We start from the raw sequence: 16,004 nt of genomic DNA on the forward strand, positions 1-16,004 counted from the left end.
ATATATATATAAAAGCCTGTACAAAAGCCACAAACAATATGGACACAGATATCAGCACATGGCCATTCACCAAGTCACAAGGAGGTGACAGCAAAGATCAAATTCTTCCATCTAGTACACTCATGAGTCCACAAGAACCATTTCATACAGCCTCGGCCACAGTCAGAGCTTCACTGAGGTATTGAGTTCAAGCTGTCCTTCAGTTTGCGAGTCATGCTGGGCAGCAGGTTCAGGTGTTCGTCCACACAGCTGCCCACACAGCTGTCCATCAGCGCCCGCACGGCAGGCTCCTTCGCCCCGGAGTCAAACAGGTCCTTGGCCTTGTCATTACAGTGCATTGTACACCTCGTGAGACGATCCTGTAGGTGAATAAATGGTTCTTGCAAATCACACTATTTCAGCTTAAAAGTAAGTGATCTGAAAAGTCGACTCACCTGAAACTGCTGGAGCTCACTGGTGACCAGTTCTTGAGCTTTAGCCAGCGGTGCGTGGCAGCGGTCGATACACTGGTGCACCTGGTTCATGGAGTGGCCGGGATTCTCACAACACTCTGCGCTGCAGCGGAACATGCGGCCCTGAAAGATTGAAGAGTGTTATCAGCCATTACTTAATCAACCTTTGATTAATAGTGGTCAGAAACTATATTTTGGACATTTCAGCCGACTTTAGCCAACATAGTAAATCAATAGAGAAGACAAACAAAAACTGACAAATGATAAAACTGATTAATGCACATTTATCAGAAGTTGATCTGACACATAAAACATTGACAGCAATGTTCTATAGTGTGACATGATATACATACAACTATTTAAACTTTTAAACTATGCCAAAATATTTTCTTGTATAAATATTAGTTAAATGCAGTTTTATGATTTCATATTAAAAGAGACTACATGTAGCAAAAAAATTACTACTTAAAAATAAATTTTGAAAGAAGTGTCTTATGTTCACCAAGACTGAGCTTATTTGATGCAACCGTTATATTGTATAATATTATTACAAATAATGTTTTCTATTCGGATATATTTTAAAATGTAATTTGTTCCTGTGATTAAAGCTGAGTTTTCAGCACCATTACTCCAGTCTTCAGTGTCACATGCTCCTTCAGAAATCATTCTAATATGCTGATTTGCAGCTCAAGAAACATTTATTATTATTATGGTTTTTTTTTTCTGGAAGCATTGTTACATTTATTTCAGGATTCTTTGATGAACACAAAGTTCAAAAGAACAACATTTATTCAAAATAGTCTTTTTTTTTTTCTTGTTAACAAGTTTTTACTGCCACTTTTGCCCAATTGAATGCATCCTAGCGAAAGAAAGTTATTTCTGTGATTAAGAAAATGAATAAAACATTAGTTTAAACTGATGTGGCAGTTTAAACTAAAGACTGTAGGATAAAGACTCGTGAAGTAATGTTAACAACACAAAGAGCAACAACAACACCGATATGTAGTACTTTATCTAGATAAACTTTATCTAGCCTACTTTAGGCTTTAGGAGGAAAATGAAAAAAGTAGCTTACCTGCATCTTACGGATGTGATCTTTCTCCAGACTTTGCACCATCTCCTCCACTGCCTTCTGCACGCGAGCCTGCTGCGCTTCTGCCATTCCTGATCTCACATCAACTGCTTTAATCTTCAATCATACCGCGACTCTATAATGCCATGAATCCAAACCGACACGTTTTACTAACAAGGCCTGTTAATCATTACTAAAGCGTTAAAATGCTGCAGCGTGAAATGAAAGCAAAATCCTGCGATTCACTACTTCTTCAGTAAGGTCACCTCTTACTACACCTAAAGCATGTTACCAGTAGCACGCCACTTCCGCAGTGGACTGCGTCCTATTTCCGGTTCCGTACTTCTTCTGAAGGACGAATCTTCGGCTGCTGGATTTCACGCACCTGACTTATGCACTTTATTACCTTTACACATTATTTTAACTTCTCATCCCGACATTTAAAGCGGTGAGATACATCGTTTTTACAGCTGCGTATATTTGAAGGTGACAGCGTCTGTATGCGAGTCTGACGAGAAGGTTTAACTGCAAACTTCTCTTCAACTTTTGCATCGATGAGACTTTGTCCTCTCTGGCTACAGCAGCTATTATCAATGCGATTAATTAAAGATGTGCATTTTTAGTACAGTGTACATGATCAGACTGTCGAAATTGTAAATTGGATTTCTTCATGTTTGGGTTAAACTTATTGTTTTATGTAAATGAAAATGTACAATTATAAACGACTTTGTGTTTATGAGCTAAATCATAAATCATAATCGAAAAGCTTCAATACGTTGCAATGTCTATTTGAATGTTTTAAAACAGTGGTTTTCAATCGGGGGCCTCGGTGAACTTCAAAGGGACCGCTGGATGACTTAAAAAAGTTTTAAATCAATAAATTATTATTACTAATATACTAAAATAACCTTACTCGAATGTAATTCAACATTCTAAAGCGTATTTGTTTTTATTTAACAGTTATCGAAACTTAAGGAATCACAAAATGAATCGTGGTTAATTGATTTATATAAATACTCACAATTTCTGGTAATAAACATAGTTTAGAAAACGAGCAGCAGTCATAATTACAGCAGAAATACCGGAAATATCGCTGTCCATATTAGGCGTTGGTGTTCGTGTTGGACAAGAAGTGACCTGCAAGTCAAAAAGCTTTTTTTATTAATACCCAAAACCAAATACAGACAGTAACAAATAACAAAAACAACGAGAAACAAAATAAACATAAAAAGGTCGAGAACTTTTTTTTTATTGCAGAAATATAATTCAATACAAAAGAAACAAATAATAAAGAACATAGAACATCTGGGGGGAATACAGAGGAGAGAGAAAAAGAAAGAAGAAAAAAATTACAATTTACTTAAAAACCGTTATATAATACGATGTCTCCAGAGCTTGACAATAATACATGTAGATCAGAAGCAAATATTTTGCAGCTGGGTTTAAATTTAAGGTATCTAGCTTTGTGGATATGGAATTTACCCATCATATAAACAAAGTTTAAGACATCATCTAGCTCCTTATTATCAGAAATATCAGAATGGAAAGAACCTTACTGATGGAAATCTTACAGAGCTGGTGAAACACAAGAAATAGGGAAGCTGATATTTGAAGCCAGACACGTCATAACGTAAAAAAAGAATCGCTGATTCGTTGCTTTCTAAACCAGTTTTATGTCGTAGTTTGCATCCATAGAAATGTCTTCATTGTTTTTCTCAGCTCTAACATGTGTTATAGACCCGATAATAAAATATGAATCTGGTAGCAAGCTGAATGATTCGTCTTGTAAAGCAGAATCTGACCTTTCTGTTAGACAGTGAACAGCCACCTTCTTCCAAAGTATGTTTCATTTATGAAAATCTGAGCTCATGTAAATGCATCATTTACCTATTTTCTGACCATTTGTTTTTCAGATGTTAATATTGTGAAACACTGAATCCCTAGAATGGCTCTGAGACACTTATCGGTGAAGGCTCTCCTCTTCCTGGGGCTTTGTCAAGTTGGACGCAGAGGTTTTGCCTCTGCACCCGAAGTCAGAGAGGCACCAAAGAAAATTGGTATGATAAAGTTCAAATCATTCATTTGTTGTGTAAGAATGAAGAGTATATGGAAGACTTTTATCCCTGTAAAACCTGACATGAAATAATACTAAGAATTATTGAATTTATTGAAACTTTACACAAAATATAAAAGAAAAGAAAAAGGTTTGCATATGTGTGAGCAGTTACTGATATTTATATGGCCATAGAGTAAGATGAAAATCTGATTATAATGTAAATCAATGAGATCTTTATAACAGTACAGCAGATTATAAAACACATATAAATATCAACTGTCACTCTAATAATATGTCTTAGTAAGAAAACATTTAAAAACGTTTATTGATCAAACTCACTGGTTTTTATTGTGGGGGCAAAACATGTAATGCAGTGCAACACAATGATGATTGAGAGATGAACAAATAAACGTTCATCAAAAGCCTGATGATCATATTTGATACTCGCATTTTAACAAATGTTGTATGTATAATCAAGTAAACCTAAGTTGCTTCATTCCAGTAAGTGTTCATTCTGAAGCATAACTAACAATATAAAAGTTATTCTTACACATACTTTATACATTTTTAAAATATTTCCCAGCAAAAAAATAAAAAATAACATGTGTAGCACAGCCTGAAGCTGGGAGTATTTTAGAATGATACTAAAGGCCTTTTACTGGCTTAAAAAGTATAAATTATCAATCAGAGGACAGAAAGCATGTAGTAGATTGTGTGCAACAGGATGTTCAGCAAAGTTTTGCTCATCTTGATAATTTAGAGGCCTTAGAAATTCATGTATCAGATATTATGTATATTAATGGGCATGTTTGGTGGGATCTGATGGGCTAAATGTGCTTTTTTCTTTAGCAATAATTGGCGGTGGTATTGGAGGTACGGCAGCAGCGTTTTTCTTAAGACAGGAGTTTGGACCGGCAGTGAAGATCGATGTGTTTGAGGCTGGGACTGTGGGAGGGCGTCTGGCCACTGAAAACATTGGGGGATATGAGTATGAGACAGGAGGATCCATTATTCACCCCCTCAACCTGCACATGAAGCACTTTCTGGACAAACTCGGTCAGTATCCACTTCCCTCTCAAGCTTTCCTTATGATGTTCTTCTCTAAAATGCAGAACTGGATACTTTCAGCTTAACCTTGCATGTGTCATATTCTCTGATCAGGTCTGTCTCCTCGTGCTGATGTATCTTCTAAACTGGCGATATTTGACGGTAAAGAGCTGACCTTTGAAGAGAGCGACTGGTTCATAGTGAACGTCATACGCATGCTGTGGAGATACGGATTCAACTTCATTCGAATGCATATGTGGGTGGAGGGCATAATGGACAAGTTTATGAGGTTCGTCTGTTGTGTTTCCATTATTTTTTCTAGTGGTGAATAGAATGAACATAACCAGTTGATATTAAAGGTGCTGTATGTAACTTTTTGAATGTACCAAAACATAAAAACACCATAATATATTCGCAGATATTTAGGAAACATGCCAAGTTCACATACTTGTTTCTCCGAAAAACAACGCTAAAGCCACTTATTCTACTTTGAAAATGTGCATTCCGTGTCGGAATGCCTGTTTTTGTTTTTGTCTGTGTGATTCCGCCCACTGCCAGTTTAACCAATAGTATTTCGACACCTCGGGTTGCTAGAGATCGTAAAACAGCGTATCGCAGCCATGGAAGCCAGCAAATGAACTGGGTCAGAAATTGCAGATTAGCCTCGGCATCAATCTAAATACCTCTAAGACCAGAGGCATATTAAAACGAGGATAAATCAACTCATCAACTTACAGTGTAAGACTCACCGCCTCCCATTGTCAAATGTGCTCATTGCCGTTGCGTGTCCTCAATCTGACAACTCGCTGGAGCGTCGCGTCTGAGGAGGAGGGGGCGGGAGAAACAATATTTTGAATTTTGACTGCAGTACCCATTTCAACCGCCAGCTGTCAATATTACATACTACACCTTTAAAGTCCTTTTATTGTCCATTTCTGTCCTCTCTGTAGGATATATCAGTACCAGCAGTATGGCTACTCATTCTCCAGCGTGGAGAAGCTTCTTCATGCTATGGGTGGAGACGGTTTCCTCACTCTGGTCAATCAGACGCTGGAGGAGGCCATGCTGGCTGAGGGCTTCTCTCAGGTCTTTCTCAATGACGTCGTAGCACCCGTCACAAGGGTCAACTACGGCCAAAGTGTCCGAATCAATGGATTTGTGGGTATGCCTGTATTATGCTTATATGCCTATATTGGGATGTTTGTGACCTTTTAGTATTAATAATCGAAGGGTCAGTGACATGACACACATTTATTTTGGTTCCAAATCTATTAAGTAATAAAAAAATACATTACAAAGGCAATTTTTACATTTAATGATTTGAATATAATTCATACACTCATGCATTCATTATTAAAAATCAATCATGTGAGGCAAAAAAAAAAAAAAGTATTTTGGCACGTTTGTTTTTATTATTTCTTTGGGGGGAAAGCACTGAAACATGTATTAAAATATTTTAAATATTATAATTTTTTTTATGTGTGTGTGAAATCTAAATCATCTGGTGAAACTAATATGCAAAACATGCAGGACAATCATATCGTTACCGTTTGTCAAGGTCAGTAAGTCTTAATATCAGATAATTTGAGCAAGATTAGTTCAGTTTGTAAGATGTCATGTGGTGCGACTTCTCATGAACTTAATATTTATAAATGATTCATGATATTTTGAAAAACTATTTACATTTGAAATTTAAAAACTTAAAAATTTAAAAACCTTTTTTCAAAAATAATGATTAGTATTTGCAATGTAAGAAAAATATGTTATTACTTAATGGTTATACCACATGTAACAAAATGTTTTCCCAAAATTATATGAAACCAGCATGAATACATTTTTAAAAACATGACACGTGCATTTTAAACTAGATTTAAAAAAAATTAAAATAAAGATTTTTCCCTCTTCTTAATTGTATACACTATTATTTGTCATTGCTTCAAATGTGGTGCACTAATTATTTAACAGGCATTTTTATAGTTAGTTTTGTACCACAGATTTTATGTGTTTTGCCTTGCGACTTGCTGTCCAATATAAAATATGCTCCTCCAGCAAAACCTGTTGTGGAGCACTGATTTATTAGATACAGAAGTGTGTGAATATGGCGTATTCTGTTTGTAGGTGCTGTTTCACTAGCAGGAGCCGACTCAGGATTGTGGGCAGTGGATGGAGGGAATAAGATGGTTTGTTCCGGGCTTCTGTACCACAGCAAAGCTGAACTTGTTCCAGCTCATGTGACTACCATCTCCATGAAGATGAGACCATCCAAAACTGGTACAGTCCACTTTGAACATTATAGTGAATCTTTTTATATATTATGTACACTACCAACCAAAGTTCACAAGTTTGGGGTCAGTAAGTTGGTTTCTTGCCAACAGTCTTGCCATATTTATCCATTTTCTTTTGTTGCCCTTTCAGATTCGGCTGTAAATTTCTATGAAGTGAACTACGTTGGTGAATCTGGTGCCGCCCATTCCATGTACGACATAGTTGTAGTTGCCACACCTCTCCACCAGGGCATTTCTGACATCAACTTCTCAGGCTTTTCTCCTCCCATTCCATCCCACTTCCCTGGCCGCTACCACCAAACGGTGGCCACGCTGGTCCACGGTCTGCTCAATGTGTCCTATCTGGGCACCACAGAGAAGCCGGAAGACTTCTTTGTTTCTGACGTCCTCACATTGGACAACAAAGCCTCCGAGATCCACAGCCTGAGCTCTCTGGACCCGGTGAAAATTCCCAAGGGTTACTCCCGCAGCCCTGCCAGTCAACACAAAGTATGGAAGATCTTCTCCTCTCAGCCACTTTCTCAGAAGCATCTGCAGCAAATCTTTCTTTCCTGGGACTCGGTGTCGGAGAAGCGCTGGCTCGCGTACCCCTCCTACAGCCCACCGCACCGCAGGACACCTCCCTTCATCCTCCATGATCACCTCTACTACCTCAACGCCGTGGAGTGGGTGGCCAGTGCCATGGAGATGAGTGCCATTTCCGCCCGTAATCTGGCCCTGCTCGCCCACCACCGCTGGTATGAGCAGACGGGCAAAATCAACCAAGAGGACCTGCACACCAGACTCAGAGGTGAACTTTGACAGATGAGCAGTGCGGTTGATCTGAACTACTTTGGGTTCATAAGTAATAAAATCTTGTACAGAGATGAGAGATTGTATATGTGAAAGGTAGACCTGTGCTCATAGGCGGAGCGTGTGTAAGGCTGGGGAAGGCTTACACTGGGACTTGGGGCCAGGGGAATGCCACTAAATTGGACAAAAATGCCCCTGCACAAACAAATTAAATCTATTACGTCTGTTGCTAACAAAGTGAATATGAATAGACAGTGTCGATTGCGGCATTAAATTAAGATCTGCTCATGTTGCACCGCATTTCATTTTAGGCTTTTTTACAGTGTTGCATATTTTAACCAATCACACAATTCTGTTGAGCTTAGGATTGCAATGGCCAATCAGAAGCGTTCAGATGAGTCATCGTTCAAACTCATCAGTTTTGTTGAGTGCGCGCGCGTTCGCTGACTGAATTCCGGAAAACCACAAAGCGCAGATGTACGTACAATGTAAGTAAGAGATTCATTTAACAGTGTATACAGCTTCAGTGATTATAACAATAGTTCTGTTATTTTGAGAGTACTTAAACTCGCGATAGATCAGTGTTAGTGATGTCACTTTCTATATATAATCTGTTCGCTGTTTGAATAACCGTGGAAAGGATACGTTATATAATTATCAGTTTCTAACGTTTTTATTAAATTGTAATCACGTTAAATACAAATTCATTCCCATTAAACATTTTTTTTAGCCTACATGACACCCATGTCTGGTTCTTGCCTAAAAAGACGGGTTTATTATTGTTTAATACATTTGGCTGCTATTTTACCCTGGATTTGGTTCACCCTCTGCCTATGCCTGTGCTGTGTATATATATATATATTTTTTTGGTTATTACCCTGGTTATTACAATTCAAGCTGAAAACTGACCATCATTTTCAGGGTGTCCGCGGGTCCTTAAAATGTCTTAAATAACGTTTTCCTAATAAAAGGCATTAAAAAGTCTTAAAATGTCTTAAATTCAGATTCGATGGGTCTTAAATATTTTTGGTCACATTACCGCTAAAATATCTTCAGTCTGACGGACCTAATGACTGTTTACAATAATTGGACAGATCGAAGATTTTTTTTCCCCCCGCGGTAAGTTACTGCATCATCAGAGAGAATCGCAGTAGCAGAATACAGGTCGAACTACCTTCTTGTTTTCAATAATAATAATAATAATATAGGTCGAGCTACAGCTGATCAGCCTTCTAGCTTGTTTAAAATGTTTTTTTTTTCTTTCCCGACCGGACAACTAGCCTGATTAAAACACAAGTGTCAAAAAAAATAACCAGCGACGCATCGAAACACGAGAATGATTATAACCAGCGAAGCATCGAAACGCGAGAATGATTCTTCTAATTTTATTAGCCTACATTCAATGTAAACAGTGATTGATAATGGATAGTGTATTTCTGGTATCAAGGTCGCGCTGTTGAGACTTGTGCTGTTTATCTCTGTGTGAGAGACTTCAGAACAAATGAGTGTAACAGCACACATAAAGGAACTCAGAAGAAACACACTGAGGTGAAAATTCAAAATGTTTAGTTTATTCATAACATGATATACCTCACCCTGCTTCATTCTACTACGTTAACAAATCATTAGCTCATCCATGAACATGATTTCTGGAACATGAGTCCCGTCGGATTGCATCGGCTGTGGGGATGAAGACGACAACTCCCATGATTCCACACTCAGTCACAGCGTCATCAAACTACGCCTTTGCCTCTGTTTGTTTTGAATACGCACCCTCCAGCGGCGAAAATTACATATTGTGCCTTTAAGTAACATACTTAACAAGTGAGTTATTTTGCTGAATATTCTCACAACGCAAAAAGCATTCAAAACACCTACAGAGTGCATGCATAAATCAAGTTTCAGTACCAAGCTATCGAAAAAAATAATTTTTTGACATCAATTTTGTACACCTGTTTACAGTTGCAATAAAAGTTAATGTCTTTTAATGTGTAATTAAATGTTTGTGTATAAATAAAAAGAATTCCGTCTTGCTTACCCGTCTGTTCATGGCGCCCCATGTAGGCTTCAAATAGTAAATGGAGGGCTACACAGTGCAGCTTCTCTTTGAGATGTTACTCACCTGGGCTGCGTTTCCCAAAAGCAGCTATGGTCACAAGTTCTGTCGATACCTATAGAGTTCAATGGAGCTTGCGACCATAGTTAGCTAATGATACTTTTGGGAAATGCACCCCTGGTTAGCTTATTCATATTACTGTTCAAAGTGCTAAATATAAAATGGTAAAAGGAGAGGCTTAACCTCTCTAGAGGAACAGTTAATATTTCTCGATGTTTTCCTGTTAAAACAACACATTTTTGTGTATTTTCACAATTACAAAGTGTACACGGTGTAATGTGGCACACAGGTGTTATATATTTATGGAGGAATCACACCAGTGACGGGAAGGTGAGATGATCCTCTGATGCAGCTGTGACAGAATCCTCTTGGTCCAGAGCAGCTTTATCAGGAACCTCTGGGAACGGGGAGGTTGAGAGAGGAGCTCTGGGACTGAAGCAGCTTGGACAGCAGCTCAGGCTGAGGCTCCTTCAGGCAGGGGCGTGTCTACGTGGTGGCACCGCCCCCACCTGAAATTTGGCTGACCACCCCAGGTGCCCCCCCTACCAGATGTCTTGCGATAGGCTCGCGAGAGGACGAATCTCTCCAGGTGCCCCCCCTACCAGATGTCTTGAGATAGGCTCGCGTGAGGACGAATCTCTCCACTCTCACTTGTTTAGTGAGTGTACACGATGTATTATAACATACATCGTTCCGCAAACACAACCTCATCCACCCCCCCGGCCACCCTCTTTTGAGCCAGTGCCCCCGACTGGCCCCCCCATTTAAAATGCTCTAGACACGCCCCTGCCTACAGGGAACACTGGGGTGGCCTTGGCTGGAACTTGGCAAGAATCTCTGCAGCATCATGAGAGGAACCTTTGTGGCAGGCATCTGTGTGACCCAGTCATCAGGAACCTCTGGGATGCTTTGAAACTGGAGCTGCCATGACACACAGCTGTGGAACCAAAGCAGGAACCTTCAGCCCGGGACAAGAAGCTCTGGGAACAGGGTCACTCTAGAAATGTACCCTGTCGAGTAAACTCTGTGATGCCTGTTACTCTGACTCTGTTACATCTTCAATCTTTAGGGTGGCATTCACAGTGATTTCTGGAGTGGCCTTGATGGTATTTTGGGAACCAGTTGCCTGTGGCAGGAACCTCAGTGTGAGGGACCGCTGAGACCAGCAAAGCTGTGAAATGGGATTTTCAAGTCCGGTACCTCTGGCGCCTCAGGTTTTGGAGCAGTAGTTTGTTTATTGTGGCCTTCCCTGGGATTTCTGGAGCGGCCTTGACAGGATCTCTGGTCCCATGGCAGCTGAGAAAAGGAACTCTGTGGCCATGACATGATCTCTGAGAACCGAATGCCAGTGGCAGGGACCACTTTGGCGGTAATGAGAGGAACTTGTGGGCCGGGCTTGACAGGGTGGATGGGAGATGGGGCAGCATACCTCACTTTTCTCCTCCTGGGCTCTGATGGATTTGGGTAAAGAGAGAAACAGGAGTAAAAAAGAGGCAAATTGAAATTAAAGTAACATTCAGGTATAAAACAAGTTAAGCTCTGTCTACAGCATAAAGTCTTGATCACAATTTTATAGTTTATTTTTGCAATTATCACTGGCTGACTATTCATGATTTTCTAGTTTAAATAATATAAAAGAATAACCCTGAATTATAAACGGCACATTTTTGGCAAGTTTGCTGTAATGCACTACTAAACGCAGAAAATAACTTTACACTTGCGTTATAAAATATCTACCATCTTCTATTGTATGGACAGACGTGTAAAGGCGTGTCCACATTTACTGTTGTTAAGTGACTTGACGTGGCCAAAATCCAGTCACATCAACAAGAATCCATGCAATCTGGAATTTCGTTGAATAAGAAAATAAATAAATAAATAAATCTACTTGGTTGGAAAGTGACTTCTGTGTGAGTCTGCTTCATTCATCACTACACTATTCTCCAAAATTTCGCTAATGTGACCCCACCTTAACTCTGAAAATACATCGGTTTTGGAAAAAAAGCTGTGTTTACGGCGATACAGCATTTACCAATGTTCTGCAGTTCACAATTTCATTCATTCATTGGTGATTAATTTGGATTGCATGAATATTATTAGCATGTTAAATATTTTCATTATTGAAAATATGCATAGCAGAAATATTTGAATGATGAATGACCTTTCATACAAGCACTGGGTCAGTGATTATCAGGAAAAACGATATTTTCCAAATTTATTATAATAGATGGAAACAAAACATAAACACAATCAAATCTTTCTTGTGTAGTTACTCCAGGACGCCACAGTGCTTCAGTGATTTTATCATTTCAGTTTTCCTGCATCAGTCCTTCACAACCAGAATCGTTGCGGTATCAACAGTTTCTGTCTTTTATCCCAGAATGAGACATTATTTATATCCAGTTTCAGACGCAGTGTTTCCTTCCAAAGTCAGCTCTTTAGTCTCAGGGGTCACACTGTCTGCTGTGCTCTGTGTCTTTGATAAACTCCCATAAATCGCCATGGCCTGAAGACAGAAGAGAACAATGAGGTATACATGCCAACTAGGGACATGGTTGTTATTATTAGGGAATATTATGTGCCATATATATGAATGAAGCCACACCTGAGTGACCATGCTGCTGATGTCTCCTGTGTTCGAGGGCAGTAAGATGGTGTTGGACTCCTTGGCCAGGTTGGAGAAAGCAGAGACGTACTGTTCAGCCACAGTTAAAGATGCTGCAGCGTTTCCATTCTGTACAGATACAGTTATGAAAGGTCAGTAAGATAGATGTAAAACAGCCTGAACTCTCAGGTGTAATATCAGTTTACACACAAGATTGATAGTGTGGTGATGTATAAGTGTGATATAAGGCTCTTCATAAACTGAATCAGATTTACCAATCGAGTGAGCGCCTCGGAGAGCAGCCGGATAGCTTTAGCCTTTGCCTCAGCTTTAGCCAAAACAGCATTTGCTTCACCTGTACAGGGGGAAAATATAATTAATTTTAACCATTTAATTTAAATATCATTAATAGTCATTTTACTATAATTTATAACAAATTTAATTACTTGTTTGCTATTATTTATCATTATAATAATTATTTATAATTTTATTATAAATAATTTTAACATCCAATATCAACATAAACAATTATTTTTTGTTTATTATTTGTATATTTGTTGAGTATTATTATATTTATATTCATTATTAATAACAATTAAATCTAAAATAACAAATGTGTTTTTATTGTTATTATTAATAACAATCTTTTTTTTTTTTCATTTTAATTTTAGCTGAAGTTTTAGCAATTTTGTTATGTGTTTTATGTCATTTTTAAAGGTTTTTATGCCTATATAGTTTTAAGTTTTAGTTAATTTAGTACTTCAACTTATATATACTAAATAAAAATGTTGCCTTGACAACTAGCTGAAATAAAATGTTTTATTTTTACTTTAATTTTATTAATAATATTACTTTATAAATAACAGTTCATATTTATTTTATTTTAAGTAATGAAATTATTGTATGGTTTTATTTTACGTTAAGAATAATAATAACCCTGGTGACATCAGCCAAAAAGGAAATGCAGTTGCATGAATCGTTTACAAGACTGATTTGACTTTAATACCAACAACAAAATTTTATTCTACTACTAACATTAATCGAACCCCAGATGTTCAGTAAAAAACCCCACCAGCAGCTCTGTTAATCTGTTCAGCCTTCTCTCCCTCAGACGCCAGAATCTGAGCTTGTTTGCGACCCTCGGCCACATTGATGGCCGCCTCCCTCGTCCCCTCTGACTCCAGAACGGTGGCTCTCTTCTTCCGCTCGGCTTCCACCTGACCGTGATTCATGTTATACGAGTCATATGACTGACAGGTGATCATTTAAGTCTTTTTGGTCTGTAAGATTAAGTTGAAGAGTAAATCGTCACACCTGCATTTGCATAGACTCTTTAACCCGTGGAGGAACGTGAATGTCTTTGATCTCGTATCGAAGACATCGAATCCCCCAATCATCTGAGGCCTGGTTTATCGAGTGGACAATATTGGAATTCAAAGACTCTCTTTCCTGTCGAACGACAAACAGTGATCCTTAAGCACACAAATGAATGGTGAATACGATATTGTGTAAATCACTAAGAGATTGTCTGGCATTCATACTCTAAACACTTTGTCCAGGGTCAGTTTTCCCAGCTCTGATCTCATGGTGGTCTGTGCCAGCTGGGTGACGGCATATTCTGGGTTCTCCACTCCATAACTGGCCTTCAGAGGAGAACAAAAGTCCATTACGAGAGGAAAAGCCTAAAGAAATACTGGCAGAAAGCAGAAAAGTACTTACCTTAAACGGGTCGAGTATCCTGAGATATAAAACTCCATCTATCTGCAATGTCACATTGTCTACAAGCAAAACAACACGATTTGATTCACTTCAAAAATCTATAAAAGTAGGAGTGGAAAAAGATCACAATGGCTGTAACATACCGAGGGAAACTGCTGACTGCTCTGGCACATCTATCACTATCTCTTTGAGACTTTGAACATATTTAACTCGGTCCAAGATTGGAATTAAGAAGTTTAGACCCTGCAGGAAACCAAAAATTTTTTATTTTGATGCCTGGAAATGATTCAAATACATTGAAGATATTCATAATGATAACTCACTGGTTCCAGGATTCGGTGGAAACGGCCCATCCTCTCCACTACCCAAGCTTCCTGCTGGGGTACGAACAGAACCACGGTGTTCATAGGGAGGCTGGAAGCCCATCGCTGCTGAACTCGGCTCCCCCACGACGCAGGCACGGTTTGCCACGAATGCTAGTGTACACAGAAGAGACAGAATTAGATAATTTTTTTAATAATAAAGTATAATATAAATAATAATTCCTATACTAATTGATATAATATTTTGTGTAACAATTATTTGTATTATATTTATTTATGAATAAATGTAACAATTAATAAGAGTAATAAAAATTTTTGTTTAAACAAATAAAACAGTTACACATTATACAAAAATACATAGAATTTAACACACATAATTTATTATTTATGAAAATGCATTTAGTCCAGTCTTTGAGCACTTTGTGGTGTAAATGTACAACCCATTCTTTTAGTACTACTAAGTACTATAATTTATTTATTTTTTTTTAAATATGTCTACATCTTTTTTTTATTATGTTTTAATGTTTAGTTTTATTTTAGTACTTAATCTATTTAATCTAAATGAAAATGAGAAATGTTGCTTTGGCAACTAACTGAAATAAAATGATATTTTTTAAAACTTAAATTTGAATGTAATTCATTTCAATTCTATTTTATTTCAGTTAATATTTATTTTATTTCAAGTAATAAAAGTAAAAAAAAAAAGTTTTATATGATTTTAGTTTTCGTTAACAAAAACGGAAGTTCAGTTCAGAGGTGAGGCAAGTTATTGAATTAATAATTCACAATAAGACTTTTTAACATTTTGGGTCAATTTTGATTTTAGATTTGGCTTTAATGCCCTTAAAGTATTAGTTTCTGGTAGTAGTACCAGACAAGTACTACTTCTTGTGCTGAATTTGTTGTTCTGTCAATCAAGATAAATTCCACTGTCTCTGCAACGGCAAAAAAAAAAAAAAGTCATTCTGACCTCTAACAAACAAGCAATAAATAAATAATTTGATTATTAATTAAATTATCTTTCAAGTAAACGTGTGAGCAAAATCATTTATATTCATTTGATTTCGAAGTGAACTTTAATAATTATTCACATTTGTCAAGCAGTGCTGTAGTCCACAGAGCTACACGTGTGTTACCTTTAAAAGGCCGCTCCCCGCCCGACACACCCCCGTCCTGAGCATGGTCAGCCTGTATGAAACCAGATGCTAAAGATGCCTGAAACAAATACATTAATTCTTCTCGCGCTTACAGTACAAACGTGACCCTCTTACAGCCGCGGAAATCAAGTTACAACATCTCCAGCGTGCGCCAATGACAAACCTCCGGCTCCGAGTCTGCGAGGGAAACAAATGCTTTTATTATTTGGTTCCGGGAATACATCAACCGCCTGTTACTGAAAGCTGAGTGTGAAATATTGCAAATAAAATTATAGCATTGTTAGAAAAATGATAACAAGTACTAGACTTTCATAGATCCTGTAGTACTGCATACATTTTTTTTTCATAAGTGAGTAGAAATGATAGTTTGTAGTGATGAA

General features: G+C 37.9%; 3 protein-coding genes across 3 annotated transcripts; 1 reads left to right on the plus strand and 2 right to left on the minus strand.

The window, feature by feature from the left end:
* Positions 1 to 14: 14 nt before the first annotated feature.
* LOC107713366 (protein FAM136A) lies at positions 15 to 1,858 on the minus strand. The gene is made up of 4 exons (XM_016518855.1): positions 1,791 to 1,858; positions 1,528 to 1,660; positions 435 to 575; positions 15 to 359 (listed from the first exon to the last, which is right to left on the minus strand). Exons 2-4 carry the CDS (start codon positions 1,612 to 1,614, stop codon positions 171 to 173), a joined length of 417 nt encoding a protein of 138 aa, XP_016374341.1. The 5' UTR covers positions 1,615 to 1,660; positions 1,791 to 1,858; the 3' UTR covers positions 15 to 170.
* Positions 1,859 to 1,884: 26 nt separating this feature from the next.
* Positions 1,885 to 7,933, plus strand: LOC107713365 (prenylcysteine oxidase-like). Its single transcript, XM_016518854.1, has 7 exons — positions 1,885 to 1,972; positions 3,438 to 3,581; positions 4,430 to 4,636; positions 4,742 to 4,916; positions 5,578 to 5,789; positions 6,746 to 6,898; positions 7,043 to 7,933. Exons 2-7 carry the CDS (start codon positions 3,470 to 3,472, stop codon positions 7,711 to 7,713), a joined length of 1,530 nt encoding a protein of 509 aa, XP_016374340.1. The 5' UTR covers positions 1,885 to 1,972; positions 3,438 to 3,469; the 3' UTR covers positions 7,714 to 7,933.
* A 3,849-nt stretch (positions 7,934 to 11,782) lies between these two features.
* LOC107713369 (stomatin-like protein 2, mitochondrial) lies at positions 11,783 to 15,801 on the minus strand. Its single transcript, XM_016518857.1, has 10 exons — positions 15,604 to 15,801; positions 14,468 to 14,620; positions 14,288 to 14,387; positions 14,145 to 14,203; positions 13,967 to 14,068; positions 13,740 to 13,874; positions 13,498 to 13,642; positions 12,701 to 12,780; positions 12,426 to 12,554; positions 11,783 to 12,326 (listed from the first exon to the last, which is right to left on the minus strand). Exons 1-10 carry the CDS (start codon positions 15,646 to 15,648, stop codon positions 12,210 to 12,212), a joined length of 1,065 nt encoding a protein of 354 aa, XP_016374343.1. The 5' UTR covers positions 15,649 to 15,801; the 3' UTR covers positions 11,783 to 12,209.
* Positions 15,802 to 16,004: the final 203 nt, after the last annotated feature.

Source organism: Sinocyclocheilus rhinocerous, unplaced genomic scaffold (assembly GCF_001515625.1).
Source record: "Sinocyclocheilus rhinocerous isolate Xijiao unplaced genomic scaffold, SAMN03320098_v1.1 scaffold688, whole genome shotgun sequence".
NCBI lineage: Eukaryota > Metazoa > Chordata > Actinopteri > Cypriniformes > Cyprinidae > Sinocyclocheilus > Sinocyclocheilus rhinocerous.

Excerpts from the sequence above, each read along its gene's own strand:
- LOC107713365 (XM_016518854.1), top strand. The coding sequence starts at position 3,470 with ATGGCTCTGAGACACTTATCGGTGAAGGCTCTCCTCTTCCTGGGGCTT. Across the intron at positions 4,637-4,741 it reads GCACTTTCTGGACAAACTCG|GTCTGTCTCCTCGTGCTGAT; the intron begins GTCAGTATCCAC and ends TTCTCTGATCAG. Across the intron at positions 4,917-5,577 it reads ATAATGGACAAGTTTATGAG|GATATATCAGTACCAGCAGT; the intron begins GTTCGTCTGTTG and ends TCCTCTCTGTAG.
- LOC107713369 (XM_016518857.1), bottom strand. The coding sequence starts at position 15,648 with ATGCTCAGGACGGGGGTGTGTCGGGCGGGGAGCGGCCTTTTAAAG. Across the intron at positions 14,621-15,603 it reads CGGGGAGCGGCCTTTTAAAG|CATTCGTGGCAAACCGTGCC; the intron begins GTAACACACGTG and ends TGTGTACACTAG. Across the intron at positions 14,204-14,287 it reads GCAGTCAGCAGTTTCCCTCG|ACAATGTGACATTGCAGATA; the intron begins GTATGTTACAGC and ends TTTTGCTTGTAG.
- LOC107713366 (XM_016518855.1), bottom strand. The coding sequence starts at position 1,614 with ATGGCAGAAGCGCAGCAGGCTCGCGTGCAGAAGGCAGTGGAGGAGATG. Across the intron at positions 576-1,527 it reads ATCACATCCGTAAGATGCAG|GGCCGCATGTTCCGCTGCAG; the intron begins GTAAGCTACTTT and ends TCAATCTTTCAG. Across the intron at positions 360-434 it reads GTGAGCTCCAGCAGTTTCAG|GATCGTCTCACGAGGTGTAC; the intron begins GTGAGTCGACTT and ends ATTCACCTACAG.